The sequence below is a fragment of the Pistacia vera genome, unplaced genomic scaffold, assembly GCF_008641045.1.
Source record: "Pistacia vera cultivar Batoury unplaced genomic scaffold, PisVer_v2 Contig179, whole genome shotgun sequence".
In the NCBI taxonomy this organism is placed as follows: domain Eukaryota; kingdom Viridiplantae; phylum Streptophyta; class Magnoliopsida; order Sapindales; family Anacardiaceae; genus Pistacia; species Pistacia vera.
This window is the reverse complement of record NW_022195887.1, coordinates 1474255-1494830: the sequence shown is the minus strand read 5'-3', so window position 1 is coordinate 1494830 and position 20576 is coordinate 1474255. Positions and strand designations below refer to the sequence as shown.

Genomic DNA, 20576 nt, shown 5'->3' with positions numbered 1-20576 from the left:
CAGGAAACCAAATCCACGACCGTTAACGACCAAAGATTTGGTCGTTAATGGCCAGAATGGATATGGCTTTCCTACCATATCCATAGCCATTTGGTCGTTTCCAACCTTCAATCTAATTGAAAACGGCCAGATTGGCACACCATTGGCCAAATCTAATTGGTCATGCATTGTTTCGGCGGCTGATGGTGATGGTTGGCAGTCGTCTTGGATGGTTAGGTATATTTTGTTAAATTTTAAACTTTTGTTGTTGGGGTGTTTTAGCTAAATTCTCAAATATAAGGGGTTAAAATGTTCTAAATAATAATAATATTAACAAGGATAAACAACTCTCTGATAATATTTTATTCCTCTTAACCAAACATATTAATTATTTATCACCAATCTAACAAAATATATTAGTATAACATTCTTCCATTAATCTTCGAGGTAGTCTATCTCATGGTAATCTTATATTTTCAATGATAAAAAATCCCCCAAAACAGTCGCTACATTTGAAGAATGTTTTCTTAACTTAGAAATATCTAGCAACAGGGGATAAGTTTGAATAAGTTTCATGTTAGCGTGTTAGTTTAAGTGTCCGTTTGATTCTGTTTCAAGCCATCTTAGTTATCCTATAGATTGTTGTCAATTGTGATCAATCACATTCTGGGTTCTGTCTATGTAAAGATTAGAAAAGATTGTTGGTAGTTATGAGGTTCAAACGTCCTGAATAAGGTATGAAAGTCAGCCCATTGGATAAATAGATTGATTAAGACAAAAAAACTGTATACTTACTATCACTTTTGTTCAGTTGGATTGAATAGCAAATTTGAATTGGATACTTATTGCAGCTTAGCTTAAACGCCAAAGCTGTTTTAGATGGAAATGTGGTAAAGACATAAAGTTACCACTTTTTAATGGTGGGACTGGGAGGTGCAACATAAACCAAGTAACTTAAAAGGTTACTCACTTATATAATAATAGATTTCAATAAATGTGGGTTAGAAGAAAGCCTTTGTATGTATGTGGGCAAAGCATTTTGGTTTGAACTAGTACAAATTTGTAGTTTTTGGCAACAGAAAAAAAAAACGTTTCTCTTTTATGGTGACAAAAGGTTATCATCCTTTTTATCAAGAATTTAAATATAATATACATGCTTCTTTACATAACAAATGTATACAAGTTTTTCTCATCAAACATGAACAAAAAACATATTTTAAAGATAAGGAAACTTAGGATAAGGAATGTAGTACCAAAAACTCATCCTAAATTCAATTAAAGAAAAAGAATCATTGTACATTATATAACATAACATAACAAAACTAAACTAAATACATTAATATATCGGTACTGACATCGTTCTAAAACATTTTATATATCACATTAACTTTTAAGTTCAAGACTTGATATTTATGTTGTTGTTACCACTTTTATTTTTTTATTTTATTTTTTTATAACTGGAGTGTCTGGTCAAGTATTTATCATTATATTAACCCAATCCAAATAGTAACATTACCCTAGTACCTTAGTATGACTCATCTCAACAGTCAAATATCTTACAAAAATATATAAAGATGTAATGGTAACATTATATGTACACAGTACACTATAATATGATTTATTTATTATTTTTTTTTTTAATCTTTAGGTTATTGCAGGGTAGGCTGACCAACACTTTGGTATCTAAAAATGAGCACTTTAATCCTTGTAAAATCAGAAAGTAACACATTTATGATTTAACTGTCTTGTGCAGGGATCAGAGTGGTAGTTTTTTATTCTAATGGACTGATGGGATTCTCTTAAAACATTGGGAGCCTACAAATTATGTTTATCCGTTTTGCAGCCTTTTTGTAGGATCCTGGTGTTGCAAGACATGAGAAGTTCAGTTTGGTTTCGATCCACGTGTCACGTGATCATTTGTTCTGTTTCCCAAATTATTGCCACTAGGCCAAGGTTTATTTATTTATTTATTTTTGTCCTTTTGTCTTAATCTTCGTTCTTGCCTTGTAAGCAATAGTATTTTAACTACTTCCGCTGGCTCCATCTCCATCTCCATCTCCATCCATCTATATAAATCCTTCAACGATCAATCAATCAAAGAGTGTCCTTTTTTTTTATCTTTGTATATTCTTGGAAAGATTTCTTTTTTATTGTTCATGGCTAAGACTAGTCTTATCTTCTACAATCTACTGGTTTTTTACTCCTTCTTCAGCTATGTTTTCCTCACACATTCTGCTCCTCAATCTGCTCTCATCACTCAGCTTCCTAGCTTTTCTGGCTCTTTTCCTTCCAAACATTATTCTGGGTATTTTTATCTTTTTATGTTTTTATTTCTTTTTGGCTATTTCAACAGTTTTTTTTGTTATTGGTCAAAGGGTATCAAACATTTTTTTTAATTTCCCTGTTCATGGTTGTATTAATGATTTTAATTGTGGTGGGATTTTGAAGGTATGTGACTGTTGATGAAAGTCATGGCAAGAATCTTTTTTACTATTTTGTTGAATCTGAAGGGAATCCAACAAAAGATCCTGTGGTTCTGTGGCTCAATGGTGGACCAGGATGCTCCAGCTTTGATGGCTTTGTATATGAGCATGGTAATCAATTCAATTATTTTGCTTTATAATAGCTTATATGTTATGTGTTATTATATGTTTGAATTGTTGTGTGTATATTCTTTCTGTTTTATCACAAAAGGTCTTATTTGTTTGGATTGCCTTGTTGTGAATCATGTCATTCCATCTTTTAATTAATTCTAACCAAAAACACAAATCTAATGTTTGTTGCTCAAGCATATATGATCTTTTCTGTGCCCTTCAAATTATGTAATCTTTTATTGTTTTACTAGTGATACTTTATTTTTTGCTCCCTTATTCTTTATTGTTTCTCTTTGTAGTCATCCCTTCTTCTTTTTGTCCTCTTTGTATATTGCAGGGCCTTTCAATTTTGAAGCCGCGACGACGAAAGAAACTGTGCTCAAATTGCATCTTAATCCAAACAGCTGGTCCAAGGTGATTAGTTGATTTTGTTTGATTATAAAACATTTGACTGTTTCGCACCATTAATGTATGAATGAATATTACTCATAAATTTAGTCATATTTTCATTTTCCCATGTGTAAAATCATCTCATTCATGATTATTTTTCGATTTCAGGTTTCCAGCGTTATATATTTAGATTCCCCTGCTGGTGTTGGACTTTCTTACTCAAAAAATGAAACTGACTACACTACTGGTGACCTAAAGACTGCCTCTGATACACACTCATTCCTTCTCAAGGTATTGAAAGGGAGGGGTGACTAATTTGGCGTACTGACTATGTCATAAGTATATATATTTTTTTTATTCCTAAGAAATTTACGTTTCAACAATTTGTGCTTGTGCAATCAGTGGTTTGAGCTATATCCCGAGTTCCTTTCCAACCCATTTTTTATTGCGGGAGAGTCATATGCTGGAGTATATGTGCCGACTCTGGCTTCTGAAGTTGTAAAAGGTAGTTCTTCTTATTTCTGTATTGTTGTTTCGGGTTAATCCTAAGGTGCTAGTGCGGATTTCACACAGGAATTGATGCTGGTGTAAAGCCTGTTCTCAACTTCAAGGTATGCATCTTTAAAAAGTTCTTTTGAGTGAAGTTAAATTTCATGGCTGCAACCTCTATTCATTTTATACAGGGATATTTGGTCGGAAATGGAGTTACAGATCCTGAGTTTGATGGAAACGCTCTTGTTCCGTTTGCACATGGGATGGGCCTGATCTCAGATGAGCTATTTGAGGTGGGTGGACCGACTTATCATGGTATAGGGCATTTGCATGCTAGTTTCTTCTGAATCCTTAATGCTAAATAGATTGTCCCTATATTCTTGTTTGTGGAAGTAATGTTGCTACAGTTTAAAATCTCTATCTATTTACCAAAAAGTTTGATCCTTTTCCTGAAGTTGTTTCTTCCAGTGGAAAAGCTTTTTCACTTTTATACAGAAACATAAAAATGGCAGTAATGAGGTTTTAAAGGTGACCTCGGTCTGCTGGAAAGTAACAAAAGAATAGACTTTAAGTATTTGCTTGAAATAATTTCCATTTCCAACATTAAGAGAATTAACCGCATCAATGTAGTTATGCTAGCTGACCCTTGTGCCACTAGATGTACTTTATCCTTGGAAAAGTTCTAGTTGATTGATGGTTTCGGTTTTCTATTTCTGGAACTTTTAGTTTTCTTATTAGATACCATCAAATTGAAATAAGATATCGAGTCTGAGCATGAAATCTTGCTTTCCCAACACAAAATATCATAATGTGTATCCGTTGCTCTATGTGGCAGGAGGCGCAAAAGGAGTGCAACGGAAATTACTATAACCCAATGAATGAGACTTGTAACAGCAAGCTCGCTGAGGTTGACGAGGTGATTTAACTGCATTGTTAACTGGCTATAATGATTTAAGATAAGGCCAGGAAATATGATTCATGCGTTCCATTTATTCATAAGAATTTTATAAATTTCAGGATATAGATGGTTTAAACATATACGACATTTTAGAACCATGCTATCATGGCACTGAGGCATCAGAGAATATGGCTGTTAACCTAAGGTTACCTTCCAGCTTCCGGAAGTTGGGTGAGACTGATAGGTACCTTCCTGTGAGAAAAAGGATATTTGGTCGTGCCTGGCCTTTTAGGGCTCCTGTGAGAGATGGAATTGTTCCAACTTGGCCACAACTCCTCAATAGCATCTCTGTTCCATGCATGGTAAGTCACTTGGAAACAATCCTTAGACTTCTTTCTCTACTTCCTCTGCTGGTGATGATTTCAACATGAAGAAAATCTTATAAATTCCCTTTTGTGTTTGATTAACAATGCAACTGAAAGGATACGAAATTCTTGGTTTCTCATGGTCATTATATAATCATTTCAGAGACTGCTTTCTACACTTATGCTCAGTTGGTTTTCCAAGTCATAACACTAGCTACATCTTTCCTTCATTGTCAATATTGTGGTAGCTCGGTTTGTTTGTAGTCAGACTTTATCTTGGTTCACTTTTGAGAATCATGTAGAAGCTCATTTTCAAATTTAATATTAATTCTGTAGGATGACGAAATTGCAACTTCATGGCTCAACAATCCAGCAGTTAGGAAAGCAATTCATGCCGAAGAGGTTAGTGATCTCTTTTTCATTTGTCCGTGCAAAATTTTGAAACGGTTTTTTATGATCCTTGTCATACAACAGGGAAGCCTTGTTGGTGATTGGCAATTATGTACAAACAAAATTCAATTTTACCATGACGCCGGGAGCATGATCAAATACCACAAGAACCTCACTGCCAGGGGATATCGAGCCCTTATATTCAGGTATATCTCCAAACGTCTGCGTTGCATACTGCGTTGGTGCTTGCTTAAAGACCTATCTTCTGTTGCATTGTTTTGTAATGATAGCTATTTCTATATACTCTTGTGGCAGTGGGGATCATGATATGTGTGTTCCGTACACTGGCAGTGAAGCCTGGACAAGATCTGTCGGATATAAAGTTGTCGATAAATGGAGGCCTTGGACCTCCGGTGGACAAGTTGCTGGGTACTTCTACTAACATATTTGCAACATTTCGTTCGTGATGAAAGTAATTGTCTTTCTTTCTTTCTACTTCAGGAAACATTCATTTTGACTGGTCTTATAAATTACAGATATACTCAAGGATATGAGAAAAACCTCACCTTTTTAACCATAAAGGTATGCTTTTTAAATGCTAAGCTTCTATTACAGATCATGTCTAAACTGTAACTTTCACAATCAATCTTTGCCTTTGTTTTTCGATTGCGTTGTGCAGGGAGCAGGACATACCGTTCCAGAATACAAACCGCGAGAGGCATTGGACTTTTACAGCCGATTCTTGGCCGGAAAACCTATATGAAAGAGATGTATTGAGCTATGGTTTTGTGTGCATACATATTGCTTGATTGGGAAAGATATCAATGTTGTTTTCACTGATTCTTTTTGGTCATCAGTGTTTATGGCTGAAAGAATATGAAAGATATATCAATAAATCATATCCAAATAGAAAGATTGAATGAATTAAATTAGTTGCAGAATATATGTGTTTGCATATGCAATACTTGTTCATTGCTTCTGAAAAGTTGCCTTGAAGTCATAGGTATAAATATTTATGGGATGAATATCAAGAAGTGAAAAAAGAATTAAACAACTTCTCAAGTTTATAATGGTGTAGGAAAATAAATGTAAGTGATTTTGCTTGATTTTTCATAACTCTATCCATTTTTAATAAAGTTTGAAGAGGTTTTTGATCCATTTAAGTGAAGGAAAATCTTTGATGAATAACAATTTTATCATCCGTACGACCTCTAACAAGATTTGGCCCCTAGTTTATATAGATTCAGAATTCTCATAAGAGTTAAAAAGACAGAAAATTTCTCAATGAAATGATACAATATAATAACAAAAATCTCTTTTTGAGGTTTTTAAAATAATAAAAAAATTTATATTGTTAATCAACTCTTACTATACTCTTAAAATTTATACCGTTATGAGTTAGTAAATATTACCAAATTGTTCTCTTACCGTATATTTTATAAAAACATAAGAAATAAATCAAAATGCTTTTGAAAAAGAATAAATTAACTAACATATAAACAAAGAAATAAAATAAAATATTTTTTAATTTTAAAAAAGATATTAAATGTATATAAGAGTTACTTTAACTTTGTAAAAATATATTACTATTTTTTTTACTCTAGCATTAGAATGGTTTTCTCTAACTACTAGAATGAAGAGCGTAAAAATAAAAAATAATTGGGTAAATAGTTGTATCTACTAAGCCGAGGTTAGATTTAAATTGCACATTAAAAAAAAATGATTCTTTAAATAGTTATTCCATGGGTTATCATATAGGGGTTGTTTGGATTGCGGGTATATAAGATAACGGGAGTAATCTTCATTTATTTTGTAAGATTCCGATGTTTAGTTTGCAAATAATAAAATATTATAACAATCTTTTATTTCAAATAGTATTTATCGTTGGTAATATGGGGGGTAATTTTATTACTTTACTAGGGGTGTTATTAAAACATTATTGAGGTAATCTGATTTTCTACCCATTTTTCCCTTAATTAAAAACCATTTCGAACATAATTACTCTCAAATGTCTATCAAATAACAATTACCTAACCCCTTTACATTTGAGAAATTGGCTAAAACACCCTAGCTATAAAAAAGTTTAAAAGTTAACAAAATACCCCCAGCCACCTAAGATCACCGCCAGCCGTGATTGACCACAGTTGACCCCCGGTGTCAGTTGCCGTAATGGTGCCCAATCGGTGGGATCTAGCGGGTTATGCGCTGGTAAGACCTTTTTCAGTCATGGATCATAGATCCATGGCCGAAAAACGGCCACAGATCTAGCATTTTCACGGCCACATCTTTGGCTGTGAAATGGCCATAGATTTGGCCTTTTTTGGCCATGGATTTGTGATCCATGGCCATTTTCGACTTTGCTGGTGGTGGTGGTTGGCTGTTGGCAGTGGCTTGGGGTAGGTGGGGGTGATTTTGCTATAAATTAAAGTTTTATATGACTGAGGTGTTTTAACAAAATTTCATATGTAGGGGGTTAAAAAAAATGATTTAAAAAATAATAATAAAAAATACTATTATTTTAACATTTAAAAAGCAGGGCAATTTAGTAATCTATATAATATACTCACCTATTTATCATCCCAACTAAACATATTATTTACCAATTTATTCGAACCAACCAAACATATTTTCTAAACATTCGTAGTAATCTTCAAGGCGATCTTTCTTTCCATTAATATAATATTCTCTGTAATAAAACATTATATGATTCAAACACCTCCCACAACCTATAAAATGTCAGAGACTTGACAAATGATAACAGAAAAGACAATAATAATAAAAAGGTATTTATTTCAAAATATACGATTAATTAATTTTATTTAGGGTTGAAAGAAGCCATTTTTTATTAACCCCCAAAATGTAGTTAATTTTTTTAATATCCCTATATTTTATAACTAATTTTTCAACCCCTGAAGTTTAATCAAATAACAAAGTTTCCTATGAGATTTAAAAAATAACAAAAATCCTTCTACTATTTAGTTGACTGTTAAAATTTTATAAGATGATAAATTAATAGATACTTACTATATTATTCTTCTACCATTTATTTTAACAATAATACTAAAAACTTAACAACCGAGAATTTCTATTATTATACATCAGGGGGATCATTGTTATAAACCCCTTTATAAACTTAAAAATTTTAAATAAAAATTCACTTGTATGTATATTGCAAATCCAACTATTTCAAAAGAAAGCTAAAAGGCCAGTTAAAATGGGCCATCCGGTCCATGATCCAGTGGCCCATTTAAATACTCCATATCAGAAATACTCGCCTCTGTAACACTAACACAACAATGGTGCCCAACGCTCGGCTTCTCTCACAAAAACGCTTCTTCTCCACCAAGACCCTCCACAGAAACCACCTTCAATGGCCCATAAAACAAGTCACGAAGTCAAACTTCAACGACTCTCTTCCAGAAATCAAACATCACATTGCCAACTCCCATTTCATAGCCCTCTCCTTACAGAACACCGGCTCCTTTTCCACGCCGTGGCACCGCCTCTCTGCCTTCGACACGCCCCACACGGCTTACTCCAAAGCCAAGTTCGCCGCCGAACGCTTTCAAATACTTCAGTTCGCCGTCTGCCCCTTCAAGATTGAAGCTCGCAAAGTCGTTGCCTTTCCGTACAACTTTCATTTGTTCCCCAGAGATGAACTCAAGCTCGGAATGCCTTCTTATAGTTTCACATGTCAAACATCGTCTCTAAATTCCATGGCGAAAGAGGGTTTTGATTTTAATGCTTGTATATATGATGGTAAGGTTAAAGTTTTCATTTTGAGAGATACCCGGTTGATCATTTTTAATTCTAAAAAATGATCCTTTACGATGTTGCACTTTTTCTAAGTGCTTTATTGTTAGAAGCTTGTGAATAAAGCAAGTGGCTTTTAGAAAGAAAATTTTTGTTTTTAATACTTTCATATGTCATGGTGAGTTTAAAATTTTCATCGAGAGATGCCCTTGAGCATTTTTGTGTAGAAGTGATTTTTGTTGATGTTGTTTGGTTAAGTGCTTTCTACTAGAAGCTTGTGAATAAAGCTAGCGGGTCTTAGAAAATAAAACTTTTGCTTTTAATCCTTGCATATGTGATGGCGAGTTTAAAATTTTCATTTGAGAGATGCCCAGTTGAGCATTTTTGTTTAGAAGGGATTTTTGTTGATGTTGTTTGGTTCAGTGCTTATTTTAGAAGCTTGTGAACATAGCTCGCATAAATATGATGGTAAGTTTAAAATTTTCATTTTTTAGAGATAGCCAGCTGAGCATTTTTGTTAAGAAGTGATTTTTTTTTTTTTTTTTTTTTAATGTTGCTTTGTGAAGCTTTTTATTGTTTGAAGCTTGTGAATATAGCTAGTAGGTTTTTTGAGAGAAACTTTTTTTTCGCTTTTTAATACTTGATATATGATGTTAAGTTAGTTCTTCTTATCATTTAAGCTTTATTGATCATTAAGACTGTGACACGGTTAACATTTTTTTTTTTCCCCAAGAAGTGATTCTTGTGAATGTTGCCATTGTAAGTGAAATTTTTGTTATGTGCACGTTTCTGTTAGGTTTTAGAGAAACATTTTTTTTTTTGGCTGAAAGTCTGTCTCTGGTCTTTAGCCAATTCCAGTTCAATCGGGACAAGAAAGTTTGAAATTAAATGCAGTATCTTTAATCATTAACATAGAGAAGATCAGGTTTTGGAGTGTATTCGTAGAATTATATCTCCGTGTAGCATTCTTTTATCAATTTCATTCCTCCCCTATAAATATCTTCTGCTACTAGATAGTTCATTTATGATGAATTGCTTATAGACATCTTAATGTATAATCGGCGATGAGACGTAGCATTTGCATCATCTTATTGCGCGTGATTGATGATTGGTGATTTACTGTTTCAGTGTTTATGCTGGTTTTGGGTACTATGGTGCTTTATTTCTTTTTTATGTTTTTCCTTTTATTTGTAAATAGGGATATCATACTTATCAAGAGCACAAGAGTCTTCAGCGAAAGTTCGGATGGGGAATCCTATAATTGTTGATCATGAGAAATCTTCTTTTGCTCCTATACCTGTCCCAACTGTTGCTGATACCGTTTTTGTTGAAAGGATTAGATCACGTGTTAAACATTGGAAAAATGCATGTACAGACTCGAGTGCAAAGACAGATGGTAAAACATAATTTGTTGACAAGTTTAAGTCATTTTATGAATTTCCTTGAATTCTATTTTAGTGTTGACTTTTCAGCTGCAGAGGCTTTAGTGATCTCCCTGAGAAAACTTGTCTTAGGGAGTGAACAGCACGGATCTAGACCATGCATGACTATTGATGTTTGTAGTGAACGCCAAGTCCAGCTAGTACTAAAGGTAGATTGGTCTAACGAACTTTTTGATCCTTCAATTTTTGATGATGCAAACAGTATTTGTTTCCATCATGCTTGGATAACTAAATGAAGAGTTCTATGCAACTTTCCTCTGTGCAACGATATCTTGAAACTTTTCTGGGTTGGCTATAGATGTTGGAAGAGTTCTCAGACCTTGTTCCTCTATTAATCCCTGCAAAGAGTGGAGGAACCCAGGCAGTTCGTGTTGTTTTGACAAGTTCTGAAGAGGACAGGGATCTTTTAAAGGTAACAAAATAAATCTTGGTGATAATGACCGGTCAAGTGTTGTCCATAATGTTTAATTGGTTTTGATTGACAGAGGGAGCTTCAAGATCTTGAAGTAGAACAAGATAAGAGGGTCCGTGGATTCCGAGAGGTGATCGATTTGATTTGTGCTTCGCAGAAACCTGTTGTCTCCCACAATTCCCTTAATGGTTATCTCTTTATAAAAGAAATATTTATCAATTTAGATTATAATACCATTGATTTTCTTTCTGTTTAGATTGGAGATTTATTCACTTTCTCACTCCTTGCAGATTTTGCATTTATTCATTCAAAATTTCTAGCTCCTTTACCACCTAATGTGGTTGAATTTATGTCTTCCTTACGCATGGCTTTCCCTCAAGTACTTGATGTCAACCATCTGATGACAGATATTGGTCCTGCAAGAACCAGTATGTCTGCAAATATGTCTTATCTAAAGAATAGGTTCTTTGCTCCCATAGATATGGAAATTCCACACAAAGGTCAGTTGGTCTCGACTTCTTGAAGCAGCATACTCACACTTGCACATAAAACCATGCTTGTGTCTTGTGGATTTCACTTGTGAGAAATGTATCAAGGAAACTTGGGACTTTATTGTGCAGCTTTTAAAAAATTATGTAGTTGATAAACGTGAACTTTATTGAATTACTAGTTGCACCACTTGAGTCTCAGGAGTAATGTTGTGAGAATTGCCAGTGAACACATAAAAAGGTTATTTGCTACTTTATGACCTGATTTCTCTGCATTGTATTTAAATTCACCAGCTACTGAAAATGAAAGCAACATTCATGGGCATAATGTGGTGAAAATTTGTCATTTGTTTGGGAAGCTATGTTCCGTACTGAATCTCACTCCTACTTCTAGTCGATCCAGCAACCATCATCTGGCTTCAGCTTTTGATGGATATGCAAACATCTTCAATCTTAGCTCTGACAGTTGTCAAGAACCAACTGATGAAGACATCAGAGTTTGGACCAACAACACACGGAAAGTAAGGTGTGAGGATGTGGCTTTCTTGTGGGGATTTCGCAAGAGGATGTCTGCTGGAACGCTGAAAACCCTTCTCCGAGGGTCCAATGAAGTTTTTGCCAAAGAATTTGATGTCAGATTGGTGGATAGGAGTTGTGCCATGGTGGTATTTTGGCAACCCAGTTTGCGTGAAACTTTTGTGGATATAATGAACAGCGAAAAAATTTCCGGAGCTTTAAAGGAAATGGTTTCTGAAGGACTAAAAGCAACAGGTTATGAGACCTATAAACGGGTTTGCAGCTCAGGTTTATGGGAGTTAGAATTAGCTGACGCCTTGGACAAAGCTTTAGCTCTTCCTGACTCCAATTTGGAAGATGATTATGAAACAAATACATCAGAAATTTATTGGTCCAACGATTTAAAAATTAACTTGGATGATCTCTGACTCTTAGGTTACAGAACATTTTTCCTTTGTATACTTCAGATTGTTATTTGTAGTAATGAAGCTTTATATTGGACTGTTTTTGTATCCCATTTTATAATTTGTTTTTCATATAGAATTATGAAATGTACAATTATAGGTTTGAGGAATGAAGAATTTTGTATTACATATATATGTTGTGTCTAATTATTGTTTTATGATAGTTTCAGTTAGATGTTGCTAAAATATTATTGTGAAGTATCAAGAATCATGCATTTAATTTCAAGTTATGGCAAGTTAATATGTTCTGAGATAGATAATACTTAAAAGAGAGTATGATGGGTTTTAGTTATCAAAGAGATAATTTTTAGTGGAAGAGTGATAAATTCACAATGTATATAAATAAGCATAAAAGGCTGGTTTTCTCATACCATGAAATTGTTTGTCAACGCTACACATATCAAAATGTTTTTGCAAATGATTATTCAACTACTTTTTAAGTAGTTTTGCTAAACAAAACTTAGACAAAGTTAGCAAAAAGGGGTGTCATTGATGAGTTTTTAAAATCTTGGGTTATAGTGAACAAATTCTCAGAAGCTGGCACTCGCCTAGTTAACGTAATAATAGGGGTAGTTCTTGATTTTTTTTTCCCTTATTAAACACACAGAAAATTAAAAATAAAAAATCAGAAAATTGTCCTAACCAGAAATGGATTCAATCTTACTGCGTTACTCTCCAAATTCTACTCTTGTACACCAGAACGGCGCCGTTTCATTCTCTACCAGACGAACTACTGCTAGTACGACTACTACTTTGCCATTCAAATCAACCTTGTTCGGCAACAAAACGCTTTCACGGGAGAAAACCCGATTTCGACCCGGACCCGTTCACTTTTCTGCCGCGAATTCAACCTCTGCTTCATGTCACACATTCGACGTTGTGATAATCGGTGCTGGCATTATCGGGTTGACCATCGCCCGTCAGTTTCTTTTCGGGTCGGATCTATCCGTTGCTGTTGTTGACAAAGCCCTCCCGTGTTCTGGTGCCACCGGTGCCGGTAAAAACTAAAAAAAAAAAAAATACGCAGCTTTCTTTTTAAAGTAGTATCAAAATTGGGAATTTATTTTGTGAAATGATACTGAATGTAGAGCATTAATATCATATCAGTATATTACTTATATGCTAGTTTCAAGAGCATTGTTTAGGATGAAAGTTTTGGGATAATATTTGAGAGGGTAATTTTAAGTTTTTGTTTTTTCTTTTGTGGAACAAGAATTTTGGGAAATTATTGGGGATATGTAACATTATTCAGTGTGGAGGATTTATTGAGTTTGTATTTACTTTTAGGGCAGGGCTACATATGGATGATACACAAGACACCTGGGAGTGAAAAATGGGACTTAACAATGAGAAGCCATAAATTGTGGAAGAAGTTTGCGGAGAGTGTAAGTGATCAATGCTTGGACCCTCTTCAAGTACTGGGATGGAAAAAGACGGGTATGTAAATTTCATTTTGAGTTTTGGTTTATGATTCATTATTATAGTTTACTAGTTTTCTTCCTGAACAGAAATGTGTAATTAATGTGTTAGTAATCTGTTAATGGGCTTGTGGGTTTCTTAATTCAGTAGTCAACCCAATTATATAGTTGAAAATGTGTTGTTATTATGGATACGGTGATAGTAACAGTATTGTGATCTGGTTTACAGGAAGTTTGTTAATTGGTAGGAATCCTGAAGAGTTGGTTTTGTTACAAGAGATGGTTAAGCAGCTGTGTGAAGCTGGTTTGAGAGCAGAATACTTGCCTGGTAGTGATTTGCTTCAAAAGGAACCTGAACTAATGATTGGAGAACATAGTGGAGCTGCCTTTCTACCAGATGACTGCCAGTTGGATGCTAGGCATACCGCTGCGTATATTGAAAAGGTCTCTTATAATTTAGAATATTTTGGTTGATCTTTGTATCGTATTTTAGTTGCCTCTGATCCATGTTTAGTATATCAATGTCGTTATGACTGATATGTAGGTTAACAGAGATTTTGCATCAAAAGGAAGATATGCAGAGTTCTTCCATGACCCTGTTAAATGTTTGTTAAGGTATGTTGTTATTCTCTTTGTGCTGCAACAAAATTTTTTTGCTGACACTGAAGGTCTATAGTACATTTTCCTACTCAGAGGTGATATACTGTGTTGAGCAACTCTAATAGTTCTTATACTATACTCAGATCTCATAGCACTGGTGAGGTTGAAGCAGTTCAGACTTCCAAGAACACCTTATACTGCAAGAAAGCTGTCGTAGTTGCAGCTGGTTGTTGGAGCGGATCTTTGATGCATGACCTATTTAGGGAAACAGATATTGTATTGGATGTTCCTGTAAAGCCTCGAAAGGTTTGAATCCAGGATGTTAATTAACTGTCCATATATTATTTTGCCATTGGCTTGTTGTATTGAAGTTTTCCAAAACTCCTTTCATATTGGATCTGTGTATCATTAATGGATCTCTTGCTTCTCTTCTAGGCATGGTTCCAAACTTCTTAAATTATTGGTTAAAAGCGATAAGATGAATTTTATTAATTGTATAATTCTTGAGATGCTGACTTTACAAGTCACTTCATTTGCCAAATTTTCAAGCCATCATTCCCACCAGTTATCATGATGAATTATTTCAGTCTTGGGATCTTGAAATGGAAATCAGTTATAATTTTTAAGCATGATGATTTCTATTATTGGATCTTCTTACAGGGTCACTTGCTTGTGCTTGAGAATTTTAATCCTCTTAAATTGAATCATGGTACGATGGAGGTGGGTTATACTTATCATCATAATCTGACTATGGATCCAGGACAGCAAGAGAATGGGCAGATGTTGTCTATTTCGATGGGAGCCACTACAGACATGACAGGAAACCTTGTTCTCGGTAACCTGAATACTCTAGAGCTGCTGCTTTGACCTTTTTCTAAATAATGGTCAAAAATAACTTTAGCATTAGCATATTTTGTTTTAGCAATTATGATATTTTCTACTTTTTCTTAAAGGCATTGATTTTGCATATCCATTTTAGCTTGAATGCTTATTATTTTGCTTTTGTTCTTTAGCATTACCGAAGGAACTTCCCGGCTCTGTCCATTGGTTATAGCATCTAATATATCTGGAACATCTTCTAAGCCCAATTATTGCAATGTCTCTTTCTTGTACATGTCCTCATGCTCAAAAAGGATATTGTTTTGCTTGTTTTATGTATAAGCTTGTTTTTTTTTTTTTTTTTTTAAGTTTATAAATAAGATAAGATGGTTTTTGATGTATGTTACTGTTAAGGCTTATATTTTGTCTTTTTTCTAGTACAGTGATTTGCAGTTGGTCATTTTGAAAGTTGGCACACATGCTTGCCCTTAAGTTTATCATCTGACTTTACAGGGAGCAGCCGCCAGTTTGCAGGGTTCGACACAGAAGTGGATGAGTCAATAATTGATGGTATATGGATGCGGGCTGCGGAGTTCTTTCCCAAATTAAGAGACTTTTCTCTCACAAATTTAAGGAGCAGAAAAGTGAGGATAGGATTGCGCCCTTACAGTAAGTCTATACCTTCTTTGACTTGTGAATTTTTTTTTTTTTTTTTTTGGTAGATTCTTAGATTTTAACTACCCAAAGTTTATGGTAGTGAAGTTGTCATCTATAAAATTAATAAACTGTGATATAACAATTTCCTGGTCTCAGTGCCTGATGGAAAACCAGTTATTGGGCCTGTCCCCAGTTTATCAAATGTGTTTCTTGCAACTGGTCATGAAGGAGAAGGACTTTCTCTGGTAAGATTTGTTTTCTTTCTCTGAAGAATATATTGATTTACTGCTGAGTATTTAAGCTAGTGTGGTTATTATCCATTTTTTTACAGTTTGAAACCAAGATGTACAGTTAGGTGCTATCACTTAATTTCTTACGTTTTTACGTTTTTACTATTTTACTATTTTACTATTTTTCTTTTTAATTTTCTTTTTTAGTTAGCAGTTTTTACCACAATGTCTGGTTGACTATGATAAACTAAAGGTAATGGAGAAATCATTCACCATTTTGGTCCACTTTTCAGGCTTTGGGAACTGCAGAAATGGTTGCTGATATGGTATTGCAAAATCCTCTAAAGGTTGATGGAGCACCATTTGCCGTTCAGGGTCGATGTTGTTGATATCTGATAAAATGTTAGCCAATGAAGAACAATGGAGAACAATTTATCAGCATTTTCTTAGGCTGCTGGTAGTAGGATTTGTTCTCAGAGCAATCTCAAGGTCCCTTACATCCTAATGTGGGTAATTTATGTCTTGGGCTCGGCATTCTCTCAAGTGTGTTTGATGTCACCATCTACTATATCTGCAAATATTTCCCTTGTGTGGATTTCGTGAGAAAATGTCTGCTGGAATGCTGCTTCAAGGGCTCCAAGAAGTTTTCACTGAAGAATTCGATGTCCGATTGGTAGATAGGAGTTGTGCAATGGTGGTATTTTGGACACAGTTTGTGTGAAACTTGTGTGGACTGTGGATATAATGAACAGCAAATAATATTTCTGGAGCTTTGAAGGAAATAATTTCTGGAGTAAAAAGCAACAGGTTATGAGTAGGGCCGTCTCAAGGAAAGCAGTGGCCTAAGGCAAAAATTCTGTCTTAAGTCTTCGCAGGCTTAATAAAAATAAATTCATTCAACTTTTATATGCAAATTTATAAAATATGCTAGCATTTATTACTAAGATAATAATATCCATTAAAATTTGATTAACTTGTAGGCTAATGAATGTCTATTAGTTTGTTATATTTCTAATATTTTTAGATTTTGATACTAACATGTAATAATGTATATGGATGAAAATTGTTAGGTATGGATGGTCTGAAATTTTTAACATTCGCACTAGAAAATGATTATATTAATTTTGTGTATAGTATTGAAAAGATACTATTAAGAAAAAACTAAAAAGAAGATAATGTATTGTTTTTTTCTTCTCTTATTCTTCATAAAAGAGATTAAAAAATTAAAATTGTACCATGGAAAGGGTTTAAACAAAATTTAATTTACATTTAATTAGAAAATAATCTTTAAATGATCAGATTTGTTATAAAAGGAAGAATATGAATAAAGAAATTTGATCATCGTTCCTTTGAGGATTAATCGAGATGCGCATAAATTGGTTCGAACACTTTGGTTAAAAAAAAAAAAATTTGATCATCACTGATATATAATGAGCAAACAAATGATGTTATATAGGCCTTATTTCAAAGTAATCAAATGTAACTTTTTTAATTTAAAAAAAAGTCCTAAATATATATATTTTTAAGAGTAAACGACTTTTTCCCACCCAAGGTTTGGCCTAATGACACTTTCCCACCTAAAAAATTTCAAACTACAACTTTACCACCCATACTAAAATCCATTCATTAAGTTTAACTGAAGGACATAATAGTAAATTCGAAAAGAAGTCAAAGGTAATTACATTATTTTATCCCTTATATGTTAACTTAAGGGTCTGCTTGGGAGGTTTATGGTAGCGGTTATAAGGGTAAACCATCATAGCGGTTTTGAGGGTAAACCACCGTAGCAATTTTGAGAGGTTTTTAGTAGCGGTTTTTAAAACACCAAACTTGTGCTTGGAAGTTTATTTTCCAACGGTTCTGATAGTTTTTTAAGATGATAAATTTACATATATGCCTATAAAAATACCCCAACTTCAACCAATACTTGAGAGTTTTTTTTTTTCAATTATTAGTACTTAGTATCAAAGTTCCTTCCAAGTTTACTTACTCTCTAGCCTTCATGTAATTAATTCAAATGCATTTATCTTTTGCCTTATTTATCGATGACTAGAATGATTCTCGATTATGGAAGTTTAACTTCAATTTCATATGTCTTTGTGCAAATATTTTGTGGTACCATTATCGATTGCTCTGTTTAGGGAAAGTTCTGTCGACAAGTAAGAAGCGCGTCCGCGGTCGCATTGGTTCCTTCCATTCTACTTTCTGTGCTGTCTACAACAACCTCCTTTACAAAAGGGTCGTTGCAGTTTGTGTGTTAATTATACTATATGTTCTGTGTATTTATCTATGTCCAGGGTTCATTGAACGATATTTCATTTATTTGTAAGTTCTTTCATTGTATGTTATTTAATTTATTTGTAAGTTCTGACTAAAATATGTAATTTAGTTGATGACATTCGTTATGCTGGCACTATTAGCATACTTGGTAATTAGACTTCCACTCAACGACTAGATTTGCTGACAATATATGCAAAAGAAGCCGAGTTCACATAAAGTAATTGTTATAAAAACTATGCTCCTCCTAGAACTAAGATCAAATCATATGACTTCTTCCTTTGTGTAATTAAACTTGCCAATCTGTGATGTACGAGAGTGTAGGGGAAACAATACACAACCAAGATCATTCATTTAGCTCTAAGGAATGAGAGGATTTAAACTTAGAAAGGTAAAACCATTTCAACACAACCATGGAGGCAATAGTACCATTAACTATAATCTTTGCAATAAATCTGCAAGTGAACTGTTGAAATCACAAAAACTCTACAGATAAGCCTCCTGTAATTGATCATTTAATTTTTCATCTAAAATTCAATTAATTGGACTTCAGTCTAAATGAGGCAGGTAATGAAGCTAATGACCAAGTGATAAAGAAATAAAGAATCTATCTGTGGCATGAACTGTTGAAAGCACAAAAACTCTTGGACTCCATTACTCCACACAGATCTAGACAACGACCATTTATCAACTTAAGACATATCAAAACACACCACCTAGTAGTAAAGTATGCTAGTTGAATTATAGGCTACATTGGTGGAATAGAAGACAGCTCAATGTTGTTTCACAACATCAAATCCTTATTTACTCATAAGTCCATTACCAAATGAGCATTTTGCACTAGATAAAAACAAAATTAATTAGGATGTGCATTAACTAAATCAAAAAACCACTTCTTAAGTTTCTTCAAGCCAAATAGTTAAAACAACTAGCAGCTATTGTGGGATTTACCTTGGTAAAGGAATTAAGTTGCTGCATTTTCAAGCATTTTCATTAAAATACTCTTGCGGCGATGTGTTGGAAATGAGTAAAATACATGCAGCTTCGTGGGATTTTCAAGAAGGAAAGTCTGAGCACGTAGCAACTCATCATCATCATCATCTTCTATCCCAATCTCAACTAAATGCTCCAACAATTTATTGTCCTTCGAAGAAGACTTATTAGCACACAACAGTAACAGATCACCTAGGTTATGTGTTTCCCTATCCACTGCACTAATAGCCTCCTTTATAGGATTGTTGTCCTCTTTAACTCTCCATCTATTCTTCAACTTGCGTGATGTAACTTCGAATTGGCAACCTGGAGAAGTCAAGTCATTCCCACTTCTTTCAATATTGACGACATTCAATGAAGCTTGATTTTGTGCTACCATGTTGTCGATGTCCTCAACTAAAGTAGGACATTCTACATTGTTTTGAGATAAATGAGCTCTTTTTCTCTTCATCTCCCTAATGGTGTCACCATCTTCCCCATTCGCCCTATCTTTTGCAAAGAGCTCATATAACTTGTCGTAGTTATATACATGTTTGCTCCTCCATTCAACAGCACTAGGATTTGACTATATAAAAATACACACATGGTAAGTAACAATATAATTTCTCCAACAAGCATATTTAAAGTGTATGTAAACAATTAAACATGAGCCCACCTCGATAAGTTTGTCCCACACTTCTGGTTCAATATGCCATGTCGAAGTAGTTTGATCATATGCAAAACCACTCAATCCATCCTTAAAAATATCATGACAAGATGCCCATGATTTCTTGATAAATTTCATGTGATTTTGGATCTTTTCTTTCTCCCATACGATATTTGGAAACTCTTTCTTCATTGTTTGCAATATTTGGTCATGGGCTTGTGATGTGAAGGTCCCTCCCACCTGTTTCCTTGCACATGCTCATGCAAATAGGCATCAATGAGAATATCATCCATTGATTGGGTCCAGCACATATTTGATTCTTTCTTCACCTAGTGAGGCATCACTTTCCTATAAGGAATAGTTATCCAAAAAAGAAAAAGTTTACAAACAAACATAATTTATATTAGGATTACGAATACAATACAAATGATCCAACTTATTATAAAGTAATAATATCAAGTCACTACACCACATCACACCACTTAATGTTAACAAAAAAAAAAGTACATTGAAAAAGTACAACACAAATGTAATTGGCATTCAATGCTGGTTCAAATGATATGCTTCCCACATTGCATTTGCTATCGAGTTTCGAATTAACTCTCCTTTTCTTGCATCTTCGTGATTATTTAAATTATGCTTATGGTTTGTATGCTCTATAGGTTCCCTAGCAATTTCCGCATCAACCTCGGCAATGAGACCTTCTTCCGGATCCATTCGCATTAGAAAATTATGAACTATGCAACAAGCAGA

General features: G+C 34.1%; 3 protein-coding genes across 4 annotated transcripts; all 3 read left to right on the top strand.

The window, feature by feature from the left end:
* The first annotated feature begins 1983 nt into the window (after positions 1 to 1983).
* LOC116126351 (serine carboxypeptidase-like 20) lies at positions 1984 to 6129 on the top strand. Its single transcript, XM_031412040.1, has 14 exons — positions 1984 to 2284; positions 2428 to 2573; positions 2911 to 2987; positions 3132 to 3254; positions 3366 to 3468; positions 3537 to 3574; positions 3647 to 3748; positions 4291 to 4371; positions 4473 to 4715; positions 5055 to 5120; positions 5193 to 5314; positions 5424 to 5537; positions 5645 to 5690; positions 5788 to 6129. The coding sequence occupies exons 1-14, from the start codon at positions 2136 to 2138 to the stop codon at positions 5869 to 5871; spliced, it is 1494 nt and encodes a 497-aa protein (XP_031267900.1). The 5' UTR covers positions 1984 to 2135; the 3' UTR covers positions 5872 to 6129.
* A 2275-nt stretch (positions 6130 to 8404) lies between these two features.
* On the top strand, positions 8405 to 12285 carry LOC116126359 (poly(A)-specific ribonuclease PARN-like). Its single transcript, XM_031412055.1, has 7 exons — positions 8405 to 8867; positions 10060 to 10257; positions 10334 to 10452; positions 10602 to 10715; positions 10789 to 10903; positions 11006 to 11215; positions 11498 to 12285. Exons 1-7 carry the CDS (start codon positions 8405 to 8407, stop codon positions 12145 to 12147), a joined length of 1869 nt encoding a protein of 622 aa, XP_031267915.1. The 3' UTR covers positions 12148 to 12285.
* A 541-nt stretch (positions 12286 to 12826) lies between these two features.
* Positions 12827 to 16684, top strand: LOC116126382 (glycine oxidase-like). 2 transcript variants are annotated; one of them, XM_031412087.1, is made up of 9 exons: positions 12827 to 13180; positions 13471 to 13620; positions 13831 to 14045; positions 14146 to 14216; positions 14345 to 14507; positions 14862 to 15036; positions 15534 to 15689; positions 15834 to 15922; positions 16201 to 16684. In XM_031412087.1, exons 1-9 carry the CDS (start codon positions 12832 to 12834, stop codon positions 16294 to 16296), a joined length of 1464 nt encoding a protein of 487 aa, XP_031267947.1. In that variant the 5' UTR covers positions 12827 to 12831; the 3' UTR covers positions 16297 to 16684. The 2 variants fall into 2 exon arrangements, with proteins under 2 accessions (XP_031267947.1, XP_031267948.1); XM_031412088.1 differs by having other exon boundaries at positions 13062 to 13180; positions 13476 to 13620.
* Positions 16685 to 20576: the final 3892 nt, after the last annotated feature.

Excerpts from the sequence above, each read along its gene's own strand:
- LOC116126351 (XM_031412040.1), top strand. The coding sequence starts at position 2,136 with ATGGCTAAGACTAGTCTTATCTTCTACAATCTACTGGTTTTTTACTCC. Across the intron at positions 2,988-3,131 it reads ATCCAAACAGCTGGTCCAAG|GTTTCCAGCGTTATATATTT; the intron begins GTGATTAGTTGA and ends TTTCGATTTCAG. Across the intron at positions 3,469-3,536 it reads GGCTTCTGAAGTTGTAAAAG|GAATTGATGCTGGTGTAAAG; the intron begins GTAGTTCTTCTT and ends GATTTCACACAG.
- LOC116126359 (XM_031412055.1), top strand. The coding sequence starts at position 8,405 with ATGGTGCCCAACGCTCGGCTTCTCTCACAAAAACGCTTCTTCTCCACC. Across the intron at positions 10,453-10,601 it reads AAGTCCAGCTAGTACTAAAG|ATGTTGGAAGAGTTCTCAGA; the intron begins GTAGATTGGTCT and ends GGTTGGCTATAG. Across the intron at positions 11,216-11,497 it reads TATGGAAATTCCACACAAAG|CTACTGAAAATGAAAGCAAC; the intron begins GTCAGTTGGTCT and ends TAAATTCACCAG.
- LOC116126382 (XM_031412087.1), top strand. The coding sequence starts at position 12,832 with ATGGATTCAATCTTACTGCGTTACTCTCCAAATTCTACTCTTGTACAC. Across the intron at positions 13,621-13,830 it reads ACTGGGATGGAAAAAGACGG|GAAGTTTGTTAATTGGTAGG; the intron begins GTATGTAAATTT and ends TCTGGTTTACAG. Across the intron at positions 14,046-14,145 it reads CCGCTGCGTATATTGAAAAG|GTTAACAGAGATTTTGCATC; the intron begins GTCTCTTATAAT and ends ACTGATATGTAG.